Here is a 16869-nt window from a genome sequence, read left to right as displayed (position 1 = left end):
GAAGTAAAGAATTCTCATAAATATCTGGTGCTATTTATGGGATCAGTCCGTAACCTCCCATTTCTTCTATGCTTTCAAACTCGACGAGTCACTGCACCATCGAAACAGTACCACTAAAAGCATTGAAATCTTTGTTCTACATGATAGCATAGACTGGTTGACAGTAAACAACTGATGGCTGCACATGTATGAACTACAACTTTGTGTGTCAGCCATTAATGAGTGTTGATTCCCCTTGCAGTGCAAATCGGTCTGCCAAGGGAGGGGTCGGGGTGGAGGCTGGGAACAACATGCATGCCTGCATTAGTTTACCAGCCCTGCAGTGTTTGGAGGTCTGCTGACCCTGTCCTTAGTCTTTTGTTAACAGCCTCTGATGACATTGATGTCAAGCAGACTTTAAATCCTAATCTTCCTTTCTTCTTTCTATTAAAATAGCAAAAGCTAAAACTGAATCTCCTTTAAGGGCAGAGATGAGAATTTAGAAATTTGGCATGGTGAAATCAAGCAACTCACACAGTTCCACTTCTCCTTGGTTTCATCATATGGATTTCCTAAAAGAAATATTATTTCTAAGAGCTGTGTACAGTTCTTTGAAAGTGGAGACAGAGTTGATGCAATTATTTACAATTTGTGCTACTACCTCTCACAGAAACACAAAAGTGGAAATTTCAGAAATGAAAACCTTGTGCGTTAACCAACTTAGACATAGAAGTATATTTATAGATGTTTCTATTTTTTGGCCTCTGCCATATTTCTTCTCCAAATAGAAAGTCATTATGAAGAATGACAAGTTTTTATAAATAATCCATCCACAGCAATTTCTCATCTTAAGACTAATTTATGCTTATCATCTAGTTCCAAATACTGAACGTACATGCTACTAATGGTAGAATGTGGACAGCAAATAATTGCTTGCTTTTCAGAATGTCAACGGTGGCCTGTTGTAAAACCACATCCAGTGTAACCAGTCATTGTTGAGGGAAAAATTAGTATTCATCTGGGTTTTCTGGGCAAAAATCATTAAAATAACATGTGGGGCCAACACTACGCCTGCACTGCTAGTAATTTGGTTTTTCTATCCACATGAACTAGGTAGGCTTGCGAACACAGCATTAATGCTACTCAATAACTCACACTTACTCGTGAATGAGACTCACCTCAGTGTCACTACCAATTCAAAAACTTAGTTATTGCTTTTAACTATATTCCACTAGCAATAATGTATGGTCAAAAACATATTTAACAGTAGATTACCCACTATCAAACTCTCTGATTACATAACTTGTAAAGCTAGTACATGTGCTTGACATATGACATCATTTCTCAATGACTGTTACAAACTACGAAAAGGTAAATAGTTTATTATTAAGCTTAGATGCTACATTACCACATGAAGAAAAATAAGATTTTTTGAACTGCATACTTTCTTGACAATCAATTGGGATGTATCACAGAACTAAAAAATCACACGAAACGAAAAGTAGGCTTTTCTTTTTTCACAATGGAAATAAAAGCACTTAAGGAAACTGTGGCATAATCTTATATACCACCAACACGAAAATAGGAGAAAGGAACCTACCCCTGAATACTGTGGATGGCAGCCTGCACTGGCTACGCATGGACTGATGCAGAACATCTCATCAAATGTTCAAATTTGTGTGACTTCGTAAGGGACCAAACTGCTTAGGCCATCGTTTACACACTACTTTAACTAACTTATGCTAATAACAACACACACACCCATGCCCTAGGGAGGAGAACATCTCATCCCAGGCCAACCTGGCGTGCAGAGTGAATGGAGTCTTAAGGTGCAGCGGAGCTAGTAGACACTACAGCTCTAAAAAGATTAAGACTTCTACAATACCAAACAAGACAGTTTTTTGCCCTTATACATACCTGTCTCTCTCCCTTTCACGGTCTCTGCTCCGTTTGCGATCTTTACTGCTGTCTCGCTCCTTACCCTTTTCAAGTTTAGTCTTCATTGCCTCCTGAAGCCTGTCTTGTTCCTCCTGTGAAAACAGACAAAATGAGAACGATTTCCTGAAATGAAAAATGAATGCCACTATCTCTAAAAACTGCTTAGTCAACAGATATGTCAAGGGAATACCCTATATGGAACAGCTCAAAAGATAGTACCACTGTTTGTCCCAATGGTACATTACACAAATACTGCCCATTTACAAGGGGTGTTCAACAAGTGATGCAAATTATATTTTTTTTCCTCAGCCAATTTTGGTTGAAAAATGTGTAATTTGTTATGGAGCATGGTGGAGTGTTCCCATTTCAGCCCCTATAGTTTCATGAAGTTCTGACATGTGGCAATGCTACATGTAGCCTTCAAAACAGCATCTGTAATGGATGTGAGTTTTAAGTAGAGCGCTGTTATCGAGTTTCTTTTGGCAGAAAACCAGAGCACCGCAGAAATTCTTAGGCACTTGCAGAACATCTACGGATACCTGGAAGTGAACAAAAGCAAGATGAGTTTTTCAGCGAGCTGTCTCATCATCGCAACAAGGTCGTAGAGCGGTACCATGAGGACATACAGGACCTCCCAGTAAGGTCGTGTTAGGTTGTCACATTGAATGGAAATAAGGTTGAAAAATAGGTTTTTGTAACTAAAATAGTGGAGAATAATATGGTGTATTATAACCCTGAATAAAACCAACCTACTTAAAAAAAAGCATGCATTATTTATTGAACAACCCCTCTCCCATAAATTACATTACATATTACACATCAATAGAATATCTAGTGTGGAACACATGTGTATGATGATAGCTCATTACTCAGCAAACATAAGAGACACTAAGCAGTAGACATACAGATATAAATAGTAACAGACAGCATAATTTTCTGACAAAGTCCTGTTCAATGACTAACAAAATACACACCCAAAAGACAACATTGTTTAAGTGTGTGTGTGAGAGTAGATTTGGAGGACTTACGTTGAAAGCTAATTTATTGTTCTTTTGATAACTGAAGTGTTTCTATACGGTTAGATGTTAGTACTATTTTGCCTATGGAAAATAGTGAACACACTTTAAAATTAAGTCTATCAGCCATTATATAGTATCGAATACTGTGATTATATTAATTCTTAAGAGTCATTTGTGTTGTTTCCAATTTGAGAGTCTTAAAAACAAACTTACAACCAATGGTATACACATGTAAAAAAAAAAAAGGTACCTACATACAATCCAATGCATACATGATAGCTCTAGTTGGCTTTTAGGACATCTCCAGCATATCCTATCACTCAGGGCCACTTAATGAAGTTTTTTTTTTTTTTTAATGGATGACTCTTATCTGAATCTTTTACTTCTTTTAATCAGAACAGTCTTCACTTTTAATATGTTTCCTTCAGGGCTGAAATATATTAATTTAAGCACCACACTATAATATTTTTTTTTGAAGGAGTATGTTATTTACTTAAAAATATGGAGCTTGTAGGACAAAATTATTGCCATCATTCAACCACCAGGTGAAACACACACAGAAACAGACCAACATTCGAGCCATTAAAATGGATGTTGGTATTACTTTATCTCAAACATTACTGCACATCAATGTTATGTTACTAACTTTATGTCTAGGCCAATAACACGTAGGGCAACACAGTAAACTTCTGCAAAATACTACTGGGAATACAGGTGTTTCCTACAAAATGTGTGAATTTGCACTTTTACATATTATTCTTCCTGCTAAAGACCTCGCTAAATTTAAATAGTGCTGTTTCCCTTTCGCAAACCTACACCATTGGCTATGGGTGACAATGCTTCTCTTTTTTTAACTCTTGTGAGCAATTTCTGGTACCAGGGCCTGTTTCTTGCAAACTGCAATCACACCAGAATCAAATGTTTACGATAAATAACTTCAAACAGAATGAAACAGGGTTGAAATTTGATAGCACCAATCTCTAGTAAATGTTCCCTTGGTAATACATATAAAATGTTTTGACTGGAGATGAGACTAACATCTCCAATTTCTGCTGTGATAGTCAATGCAGCATTTCGTCTATGTACCAGCCCACATGTTGTTGTGACTATTTTTAAATTACATCTGCTTCCATTTTAAACCCTTTCTTTTTTGTTACGTCTCTAAACACATCTATGTCAACATCATTTGGGAATTCACCAATCAAATGCTGAGGGCACCTCATCCCACAAACATGGTGAACTGCTTTCACTGTTTGGCCCTTTTCTTCATGAAACAATATTATACTCATGTACAACCTAATTCACCAAGAAACTCAGCAGAGATCAAATGCTAATAAAAATAATGAGTTTTTCAAACAATGAAAAATCCAAGATGGAAGGTAACAATATTTGAAAAGGAAAGTTGCTACTCACCATTTAGTGGAGATCGTGAGTCGCAGACAGGCACAACAAAAACTGTCACAATATAAGCTTTCGGCCAACAAGGTCTTTGTCGAAAACACACACACACACACACACACACACACACACACACACACACACACACACACACACCTGCAGCCTCTGGCAGCTGAAGACACACTTTAATGAGAATAATGAGGTTTTTTACACATGCTATTAGACATACCATTCTCTTTTTTATCTCTTCCTTCTTCTGCTCAAGAAACTGCACAGGGATCCCACTAACTGAATCTTGTGCTGACAGCAATAGCTCCCACAACTCCGACATGAATATTCTTGCATTCTTTCCATTAAGGAAGCCCGTTAGGTTGATCTGGATTTTCTTGGGATCTGGATGCTATTACAGAAACAGACAGGTGGGAAGAAAAGGTGTGTTTAGCTTTAATGTTTTATTAAGCATCGTTAAGTGTAACAGAACACTGTTACATATATTCCACACTTCATTCTAGCACAGTTCAACTGTCTGTTTGCCACATACTTCCTAGTGATGCCATTTATATGCATTTGACCATCTAAAATATCGTAAAAATGTTACACAAGGGCAATTAAAGCATTAAACCATTTTTCTTTTTAATTTGAACACTACTGACAATCTCTAAATAACTATCTCAACCAAGTTCATTGGGCTGATGACACAGCCACTGATAGTGAATTAATATTTTAGTGATATATACAGGAAATAAATTCTGTCTTCAGATATAGAGCCTACAATAGTGGTTTTGTGATTTTACGAGTTACAAGTTGATTTAATTGATATGCCAATTGTAATTTGTTATCTGCGACATTTTATACATAAGTTGTCAGGCAAGCAATCTCAATGTCACTCTTTCCTTCTGTTCATTATATTTATCAAAGACAACAACATTGGAGTTAATGCAACCTGCTAACATATGGATCAATCATTATCGCAATTCCTTCTCTACATTAATGTGTTGAATACAAAAATTAGTTCTTGAGAAAAAAATTTGGAACATCACTGTGCCACGCAATGCCTATGAAAATGTTTTTGTCACTATATCCACAGGAAAAATAAACACAAAGCCAGAGAACCACACCTTGGCAACATAGGAATACAGTAAAACCCCACTTTTACGTTCCCAGAAATAACATTTTCCTGGGGTTTACATTATTTTTTATTGCTCCCGACAAATTACCTATATACACAATGTTAATTCACACCCGACTTCTGTGTCAACATTTAATTTTCCAGCCATTTATGCATCATGAAAAAATGTTAGTGAAGAATAATTGAAGTAAAACATATGCCGGCATGGTGCTGCCATCAAGTAGTGTTTACAAATGTTATATGGTTAAGTTTCTTGACACCAGGGTGCTCTACTCAGCAGATCTGATCCAGCAAACTGGTAAAAGTTGGAACAATTCATGCCGTGTCTCCTGCCGCTGCCAGGCTCTGCTCTGTGTGGTGGCTGAGAGTAACTAGGTTCGTTCGAATAAAGATATCATGACCAACCGCAACCATTACCAAACTGTCTCTACTGCGCATGCGCCGTTTTGTCATTGTTGTGAACGTCACGACACCCCCGTCAAAGCATATTTGCCAGGGTTTGTTGTTTGGTCACTTTTTGCGCCTGCACTCACTCTGCATTGCTCAAATGTTTTTGGTTTAAATACAGTGCAACTTACATATTTTTTCACGTTGGGCAAAATGTGTTTCGAGAACTAATTCTCGTTGTCAAGTGCAATATCTACGTACAAATTTTTTTGATGTTACACAAACAAACATTGTGAGTGATAGTTTGTGTGCGTGTGGTTTTCAACATAACCAACGAGGCGCAGTACCTGGCAACCTCAAAAAGACAACCGTCCAAGAGATGAGGAACAACACATATGCAAATACTGCACAAAATATGTTTGTAAATATTTGCACTTGACAATGAGAAAAAATTCTCGAAACGCATCATTCTAAGCATGAAAAAATATGTAATTGGTGCAGTGTTTCATTATTTAAATAATGAATGACAGCTGCAAGGCTTTCCAAAAACAATGATTATGATTTTTCTACTTCCCAGACAGTTACCTGTTCCAGTTACATCAGTAGTTTTTATTAGATAATAAACCTTCATTATATAATAAACAAGTCCCTGACAAAGTACTTTGATGTCTATTATGCACATATATCATACATGAAGCGCAAAACTGCAAAGGGATATCTTATGTATAACTTTTACAGATTAAAATGTCATTTTACACCATTTTTCTGAAGTCCCTTTAAAAGTGAGGCTTCACTGTATATGTACAGAAGCACCACTGGTTTGTGAGAAGCTATTTAACAATGACAAAACAAATGTAACAAAACATGGCTAATAATTTATTACTGCTACAAATTTAATTCTAATTCTTCACAATGCTTTGGCATTTCCGATACCTTGTGTTATGATTTAATTTTTTAATCGTTTTTTACTACTATTTTTTATGATTGTTATTGCCTTTGGAAATGTTAACAAACAGAAGAGAAAACTGTGCTAGATAATGCAGTGATTGAGTGAAATTATGATAACCCCTCCCTTATTGTGACTTGTTTTGGCAGTACTTTACAAGGAGTGTTGTACACAAAAGCTGGAAATGTTTGATAACTGCAAAAAGCCTGCAGTAATAATACATACACTCAGTTCTTAAGTAACTGATAATTTCTCTTAACAGAGATAAATTAACACGTTGTCATCAAAACACCCCCCCCCCCCCCCCCCACGACATTTTTTTATTAAATACTTTTCATTATGCCATCAGCTTGTGTGTACATGTAATTTTCAATACTGAAGTAACTTATGAGTACTTTTCAAAGTAGCAACTTTAAATAACTTAAAAATATCTGAGCAAAAAAGTAAAATGTGCCAGATGTTGAACCAAATTGCCGCTACCAAACCATTTAGCTTAGACTATTTCAATCAAGGCTGAATTATAAAAAATCTTACAAAATGCACATGGGTAATAAAGCTGCCAGTTTGTAATTGCAAAATATGCCAGATATGGTTTTTCTATTGGATAAGAGTTCATCTTTTCCTTTGCCACATATACAACAGAAAATACATAAGTTAGCGTGGAAAACAGTGCAAATGTATTATATTTCTTATCAGATTTGTTAGAAGACATCGCTGTTTTCAAAACCAGCACAGCAATTTACACGACACTGTAAATCTCTTATTTGAGTTTCAGTACTTGGTTCAACAAATGGCACTTTGCTTTGAAAATACCGGCTTCTACTGCTGAGAGAATTCTTTATACCACCTGCCACATCTCGTCTTAGCAAGGGCTCCAGACTTCGTATGGTTCCTCTTCTGCTAGAAGACTGAATTGAACGACAGTATGAGATCACTGCCATAAACATGACAAACCATACCCTAAACACATAACTCAATTTCTTTTGAACGAAGAGGATGACAAGAAAAATTACACATACTGTTGCAGATATCAAATGAGGCTTTAGATTTGGCACATGGCAGTGACATGACCTATATTTACTAACATTTGTGCCACTGATGTACTGCCATCACAATACTGCTATAAATTTATTTTTATAAACTTATCATGAAAAACTATAAAAACAGGCTAGCATTCCTTGAGCCATGTGAGCCAAGTTACAACACAAAACTGATCTGCATGTTTTTAACTAATCAAATTACAATAAAAAAACTGATCTGCGCATTTTTAACTGTGTTTTCAAGTTCTTAAGCCATCTGTGATGCACTGAACACAAATCCAAGCAACATTAACCATTTTTAATACAACTGTGTAAAGCCAGACACAATGCCTGACAAAATACAAACAACAGATGGAAATAACTGCTGCTGTGTTTTGGAGAGATGTACTGCGATTCAGGAACCTACCCACAAAATTTCCTCAAGACAGGATTGTAAACTAAACATCTAAAAGAAATCACATTTTTTTCCTTCAGACTCATATTGGAAACTACTGATTTATAACCAATCTTAATTTTCAAATGTATAAAAAATAACTTATATCCAAAACAATAACCAAATTTTGCTTGGCTGATGGAAACATTTATGCTTACTACATGAAATTAGATCAATGAAGGAAAGTAATTCATCGTACTGGACAAGGATGTAACAGAAAATCTGCCAATAACTTTTTGAAGCAAACATCTTGGTATTCACTTAAAGTGATTTTTGATTTATTATAACAACCTCCACTTGTACGGGCAGAAAAATGATCCCCATTGCTCTCAAATAAGAGAAGTTTTTTCAAAGAGCTTGTTGTACTACTACAGCTCTTAGTTACACTAACAGCATCAAAAACAGCACCCCATTTTACTATAAAATCACAAAAGATTTAAATCTTTTGTACAGTAAGTTTGGATCACAGGCTACCATGGTTATGATACATGACAATATACAAAACTAGACTGTTTTATCCAGATTAAAGGGTTAAGTAGAAACGGTTAGAACAAATGTGCACAAAAAAATAAATTTTGCTATCAACTATTCATCCAAGATGTATTCCCTCATCATGAAAGTCTGGAACACAACTGAGGATAGCATTTCAAAGAATCCTAATACGTCAAGGATATTATACACACTTGACAGAGCAAACCATTATTACAAATGGAAGAAGAGCAATTTACAACATACTGGATATAGCATTACAGCTGAAACATTACCTTCGCCTCTTTTACTTCTTTGTTTGGGAACTGCACAAAGGCTAATAATTAATGGTACTTTTAGTCAAGGTACAGCACAATGAATGTAATTAAAACCACAACATTAATGTGAACAAAACAATCAATCAAAATGTTTTCCACACAGCTCACGATAAAAGAAAAATTTTAAATCATCTAAAAGATTTGTTTGATACTATTCAGGACCACAAAAATTTCATAAAGAATTATCAAAAACCTTTAAGTTTTGACAAGGTAGAAATGTCATATGTGTTGTTACTTTACTTCACTGAAATTTAAAAATGAAAAGCCTGAATGAGGTAGTTTCTGTATTTTGAAATAGCCACATAGCAGCAAGTATAGTTTTTAACACTAGATAGTTTATAGAGAATTATCAGATAGCTGTATTGGGTGGCCTACAAACTGCACAGTGCGTGTAAGTGTAATGTTACATTAATGCTACAAAACAGCACATCAGAACATACTTGCTTTTATCACAGTAACACAGGTATTTGATGAAAAATACTTTAAAGTTACATGAAATCTTTCCTAGTAACAATTACAGCATAATTTTTAACTAAAAGCAAGCAAGCAAACACACACACACACACACACACACACACACACACACACACACACACACACACACACACACACACACACGAAAAAGGGGGAAAATCAAGTTACACGATAAGCACTATAAAGACTGCAGCCTGAAAATGAATGTGATAGTACGGGATCAAATATTAACAGCTAATGCTCAAGGAATATTAACGATGGAGAGCTCAAAAGTCCTTCTGTCTGCCCAACTTGATACACCAGTGAGTCGAAAATTTTCATAGTATGCACAGTGAGGTGGACAATTTTTTCACTAAAACGTAACTAATGTAAAAATTGCGCTTTCTTCTGTTAATTTTCATGGAAATTACCATGTACATGATACACACTTTTTGCTCACATTCACAAGATGGGATCTTAATTATTACAGTTTTAAGAGAGGTTTCAATGTAGTGTACCAACCTTTTCATTTTGTACTGAACCCTGACAACCCCTGCCCGGATGTCAGCAGAGCAGGAGCAGTCAGCTAATTGAGAAGGAGAGGAGAAGCCGACAGCCCGATCACAAGCGAACCGAGCGAATTCGCACTCCAACAGAGGTGAGGTGATGGGACAAGTTTACAACGTAACTGTCTAATTGGGCGGAAGAAACCGGCAACAATCAGTTTTTTTACTTTACTGTACTTCTATGCTGATTTTTAAGCACTAATATTTACCCCCATTTGCTTTTACATTCCAAGCCTTATTAGAAATTCATACAACCACCAGCATTTTCAGCAAAAATTCCAAATTAAATGTTGGTGGTTAACAGCAGTTTGCACGAAACAAATTTTAAAAATGTTGCATGAATCTCCAACAAAACATCTTACAAATTACTGATTTTCAGCAAAACAAATCATATATGCAATATAGCCAAACTAAACGCTGCTGCAGTTATGCCACAGTAGTAATTCCATTTTAAAAAAACACCTTACAATTATTAAAGTGCAAACTCTCCAACCACAGTTTTCACAAAACGATATCCCCATCAAGATATTACAATAGCAACTACAAAGTCAACACTAAACAGACTTATTATATAATTTGGGACAAACCATCTGGACCATTACCTTTAGCTCCAACTGGTTGAAAACAAATTCCACAACAACATCATCTTCTATTCCTAGGAGACTTGTTATCTTCTGAGCTATCCAGGGTTTTATTACTTCCAGCTTTACTTTGGACATATCAACCTGTAAGTTAAAAATGTTTAAATGTTACTGATGTTTAACACACTTTTCTGGAAATTAGGCTTCCCAAAACAATTTGCAAACAGTAACAAGTGTTTTTTATTTGTCTTCTTAATGGTAAGGGAATGATACTGATCTGACATCTTGACTAGTACTCATGTGACTTTTTCTGCAGATTGTTATTATATAAGTTTTGTTAATTAATAAAAATAATAAAATTCTTTCTGATTTATTAATCAGATTTAAATAATCTTTGGTTGAGTCTATGTGAAGTTCCCCTACTAAAAACTGTTTATTCAATAATGAAGTGTATTCTCCATTTCACACATTCTGAATGTAGACTTGCTATTAAATTCAGTTACAGAGTGAAGTGTATCTAACTAGCTCAAGCGCCCAAATGTGCGTGGCTAGACCACCGCACAAACCGACATAGGTGTTGCCTCTACAACTCCCTCTAGAAGTACGATCAAGGTAAGATGACCACCTTTTGTAAGTTTGGCACCTATTTCTCTGTAAATTCCATGTATCTACCTCACCTAATGACTTAGAGCAATTAACAGCATTATTTACAATTCTTTATACAGTAATAAAATCTTGTATTGGGATGCACAATTAAATGCATACTGAACATATGAATAAAATTATGTATTACACTTGGTTCTTCATAAAAGTTTACCCATAGATTAAACAAATACATATTTTAAATGCGGTGATCAAATTCAGTTTATGCTCCCAGTGGCTTGAATAATTATTGTACAAACACGTTGGACATCTCTTTCTTGTAAGAATTCATCTGCTGGAATCAGAATGAATGTAACTAATGGTTTTTGAACTAAAGGCAAAATTGTGCAAAATAATAAACAATTAACTAAAATAATGAAAACAAAGATTATACTCTAAAAGTTGTCTGTGACATGTTTATATGTCTGTCAAAGCATACCACCTTGCTGGTATGTAATTGCCTCAGTCTATAAAATATCCTGATCTTAATCAGTTGTCCAATTAAAATCTCTCAGAGGTTAATTACTTAAGTAATAGAACATGTTACTAGCTCAGATGATGCACATCAATAAGCACTACTAACTAACTGGTCAATCTTTTTTTTTTGCAATTAAAACTACCACAGTTATTATTCATTTACTACATTTCCCTAACCTCAGCACTGTAGCTTCTCTCGCATGCCATCATGCGATCTCCACAGTCAGCTGATTCATCCTTTCCTCATGAAACAAAAATACCACACACTTCCAACAAATTTCATATAGTCACCAATGTATTGTTTCATGACTCTTGCACAATCAATCTAACAAAAAATGTCACATTTTTGACAGATGAATTGATCACTTCTGGAAGGTTCTTGAGACTAATGTTTGCATATTCTGCAATATTCTACGTATGTATAAACAACACTACTCTGCATTCAGGAGGTCTTTTCAGATTAGGCCTGTATTATGGTTACAGTGTGGGGAAAAAAAAAACCACCAAATACAATATTATAGGTTTGCAAACACACAAATCAACATGGCATTTGATGATCACCTTTGAACTCAAGCTAGACCCTAGTTTACACAAAGGACCACTGCAACCACAAACTTCCTTCACAGAGTAATAAAGAAGTATTGAATAAATATAGAAAAAAACGTTGTCATTGTTCTGTTTTACTATCAGATACACATATGCATAATGTCACATGTAATGTGCTGTGACGGGCTGATAGGAGCAAATACACCAGCTGTGATGCAGATTTGTGTGATATTTGGTGATCTTCATATTTGTAGCTGTGTACTACAAAAATACACAGTTTAATCTACGAACCGTATTAAAAATCTCTCTAAACCTCATTGTTTTTTATTCAACATGTATAAAGACAGTTTTATTATTATGGGGAAAACCACCCAGCATTCAAGAAACATGACGGGATGAATATGCTGGACAGAGATGAACGAAATACAAAGGTACAAGTAGAACCTTGAAATTAGACTAAAATTTTTTATTGCAACAAATTTATGCAATCTGTTTTCACATCTCTAGGCTCTTATTTGAACCATACAATGATAATGAAATTTATTAATGCTGAGACAGCAAAAAGTTCGGTACGTGTACCTAAAATGACAGGAGTCTACCTTCGTAAACTGATGGAAAAAGTAATTTTTCATCTCAACAAGACATGTGGACACTAAAAAATCTAGTTTTGTGCTGAAGGCAATGTGTCCTCCATGTTCAAATTCAGATTTCAAGTGGCTTTTTTCACAATATATACTGAAGTGTTGGGATCTAAAGCATAAAATCTCAGAAGGGAACTCTGAAGTTATGACAATGCTTCCTTTTGAAAACTATGAACAGTATATGCTTACGAAGTGTTTTTTCTTTACGTGATTAGATTTACTGGGTTTATTATAAATGCATTTCTAATAATATAAACAGAAGTGACTTGTTACATCAACAAACAATTTGTCGGTATATTTTCATCTTAATACTGAAAGATAAAGAAATAGGACAAAAGTATGGAACATACTGTACTAAAAACCAAGCTGTAAGGAACTAAAAGTGTCTCGAAATTGGCAGAAAATAGCCACACACTGTAATATCGAAATTGGCCATACAATATAACCCTTTGTTTCTGTCCTGATCAGTTAGTTTTATGTTCCATAGACCATTTGCACAATGAATCGTAATTAAGTGGGACGAGTCATTTGACAGTCACATTGCAAATTAATTCGTAAATATGACTGCATGTGAATTTAGTAAGTTTTTTATTTATTATTAGATATATAGATGTGAGTTAATAATTCTTACCAACCTTCTTTTACATGTTACCATAATAGATATTCTTCTACAGAATTGGTGTTTTCAACATTTGCATTAACTAATTCTGCCTGTACGTTAAATGGAAGATGGTTTACATACATGAGAAAAAAAACAGCAGACCTAAGAATGAGCCTTGCGGAAACCCACACATGATTTCTCCCCAATCAGAACATTCCCAGACTACATTGGTTGAATTACTAGATACAACTTTCCACATTCTTATGATTAAATATGACGTTATCTCCTGGCCGGCTACACTATCAATTCCATAAAACTTCAATTTATGGACGAGAATTCTGCGATTCATACAATCAAATGCTTTAGATAGATCACAGAAAATACCAACCAGTGCAATTTTAATATTTAATGCTTGTAAAATTTGAAGAGCGAACATGTAAATGGCATTCTCAGTAGAGCAATTCTTCTGAAATCAAAACTATGATTCACTGACGATGATACTGTTGCTCAGGCAAGATGATATTATACAATTCATCTTCCCCTCAAAAATTTTTGTAAAATGATGTCAACCATGAAACAGGTCAGTAGATATTGACATCCTTCCTACCAACTTTCTTAAAGTGTGATTTGACGATGGCGTATTGCAGTCTCTCTGGAAAAATGGCTGAGTTAGTGACGCATTACATATTTTAGATGAAACAGCATTTATTATACGGGAGTAAGTATTTTGTTCTCTTTTGGAAACACCATGAAAATCAGGTGAGCTTTTATTTTTAAGAGAAAACATAATTTCCTTAATTTCACGTGGAAAAGCTAGTGATACATTCATATGGCTGAATTTTACGAGAGTTGCTTCAACAAACTGTTGTGGTATCTGTCTTCAACTTTCTACTGAATTTATGAAATCATTATTAAATATATTTGCTACCTGTGATTCATTTACAGCCCTTCCATTCAGTTCAATAATGATATCCTGTTCTGTGACTCTGTCTTGCATCTCATTAGAAGGAAGCAGGTACTGGCACCCTGATTGATTCAGTATTCCTTGACATATCAAAAATGTTTAATACAGTTCAGCACTGATAACGAATGAAATGTGAGCATATGGAGTATCAAGTGAGTGGGTAGAAAAGTGGATAGAAATTATAACGCAGAGGATTGTTAATAACAGAGATATCACACTCATGACCGACTGTTTAAAGCATTTAGCTTTAACACAGAAAAAAAGTCATCAGTTCACAACTTAGTTCCAATACAAAAAATGCTTTTTGTGCCAGTACAAAATAGAAAGGAGCAAAAGAGAAGTTGTTATAAACACAAGAAAATGTTTAGTAAGTACCCGAGTACGCCATTCCCAAGTGGCAGAAATCTGAAATAAGTTTTTCAAGCAGTGAAGTTGGATTAAGAAATAATCAGCTATGTAAGTGATGACTGCAGATAGTAACTGATCTCTTTAACAATTCTTGAAAATGTCTCTTAATTAATGTGTGATCAATTAACACATTCTGGACACTGCCCATAGAAATTGCGGGTGTGTTGTTCTCTAACAGTCAGTTGGTGAAGAATCTCTTAAGTGCAGTCTTTCTGATCATTACTTCATGAACCATTATTTCTGAGCAGTGATGGCTCAAAGCCAGTAGTTTGATCTTTTAGTAATTCACAGAGCCATTAGGTGACTTGGAAAACATATTACAGGCATGATCAGTACCCGCGAATTTGTTATTACCATGTGCTTCCGTAGCTGTCTGATCACAGAAGTTAGTTGTAAAATGGGGGACAGTTTGATGAAAAAGTTCTGGTGCCACATGAACAATCTGGTTCCGAAATTGACAATGGTTTTGAAACCAGCTGATATCTGCTTTTCTCCTTCACATGCAATGCAAAGAGATCAAAAAAGTTTACTACTTCTGGGGGACTGCAGTAGGAACTATGGCCCAAATGGAATGTGTTAAGGCATTTTATACAGTTAGCAGTTGAGTAAGAGAGGGAAACTCAAAATACTTGCAATGGAAAAAAAAGGAGTCTAACAGAGACAATAACAAATGAACCACTTACAAACACATTTTCTACGCTCAAATATCGGTAAGTTCATATTAAAATCTTCACAACAAAAGAAGTACTTACACTGCTACATTGACTAAAGTCATGGGATACCTCCTAATACTGCAATGGATCTTCTTTTACCAAGCACAGTGCAGCAACTTGATGTGGCATGGACTCAAGTAGTTGGAAGTCCCCTGCAGAAATACTGAGCCATGCCGCCTCTGCAGCTGTCCATAATCGCTGAAGTATTGTCAGTGCAAGATTTTGTGCTCAACTGACCTCTTGATTATGTCCCATAAGTGTTTGATGAGATTCAGGTCAGGCGATCTGCGTGACCAAACCATTCACTCAAATTGCCCAGAATGTTCTTCAAATAAATGAATAATGGATAACTGTGACTCAGTGGCATGGCACATTGTCACCTGTAAAAATTTCATCGTTGCTTGGGAATATGAAGTCCATGAATGGCTGCAAATGGCCTCGAAGTAGCTGAACATTTTTGTTAATGATCAGTTCAATTGGACCAGAGGATCTCCATATAAACACAGCCCACATCATTATGGAACAACCACCAGTGCGCACAGTGCCTTTTTGACAACTTGGGTCCATAGCTTCATGGGGTCTGCACTATCAGCTCTTACCAACTGAAATCGGGTCGAATCTGACCAGGATATGGTTTTCCAGTTGCCGAGAGTCCAAATGATATGGTCACAAGCCCAGGTGAGGTATCATAGGCGGTGTTACGCTGTTAGCAAAGACACTCTTGTCAGTCGTCTGCTGCCACAGCCCATTAACGTAAAATTTCATCGCACTGTCCCAACTGAAACATTCGTGTATGTCCCACATTGACTTCCGTGGTTATTTTATGCAGTGTTGCTCATCTGTTAGCAACGACAACTCTACGGAAACACCGCTGCTCTTTGTCATTAAGTAAAGGCCATTGGATGCCGCATTGTCCTTGGTGAGAGGTAATGCTTTAAATTTGGTATTCCTGACATCTTGGAACATTTAATTATCTAGTGATTTCTAAAATGAGATGTCCCAAGTGTCTAACTCCAACTACTATTCTATCTTCAGAGTCTTAATTCCTGTCAGGTGGCCCTAATCACGTCAGAAACTTTTTCACATTAACCGCTTGTGTAAAAATGACTATTCCACCAATGCACTGTCCTTTTATACCATGCATACGCAATACTAGTGCCACCCTTATAGATGCCTATCGCTATCCCATGCTCTTGTTACCT

The 16869-nt window shown here is 35.8% G+C and overlaps 1 protein-coding gene across 9 annotated transcripts in view; it reads right to left on the bottom strand.

Annotated features, from left to right (window-relative positions):
* Positions 1-16869, bottom strand: part of LOC124711469 (serine/arginine repetitive matrix protein 1-like) — a 145790-nt gene that overhangs the window by 113433 nt on the left and 15488 nt on the right. For 7 of the 9 annotated variants that reach the window (XM_047241566.1, XM_047241569.1, XM_047241568.1 and 4 more), the window contains exons 3-5: positions 10697-10819; positions 4564-4734; positions 1897-2009 (exon numbers count right to left, since the gene is read on the bottom strand). In XM_047241566.1, coding sequence (XP_047097522.1) covers positions 1897-2009; positions 4564-4734; positions 10697-10819 — 407 coding nt within the window. Of the gene's footprint in view, positions 1-1896; positions 2010-4563; positions 4735-7643; positions 7705-10050; positions 10221-10696; positions 10820-16869 lie in introns of those variants that run through there. The other 2 variants (XM_047241573.1, XM_047241574.1) reach the window with 2 other exon arrangements.

The sequence above is a fragment of the Schistocerca piceifrons genome, chromosome 8, assembly GCF_021461385.2.
Source record: "Schistocerca piceifrons isolate TAMUIC-IGC-003096 chromosome 8, iqSchPice1.1, whole genome shotgun sequence".
NCBI lineage: Eukaryota > Metazoa > Arthropoda > Insecta > Orthoptera > Acrididae > Schistocerca > Schistocerca piceifrons.
This window is presented reverse-complemented; position numbering and strand designations above follow the sequence as displayed.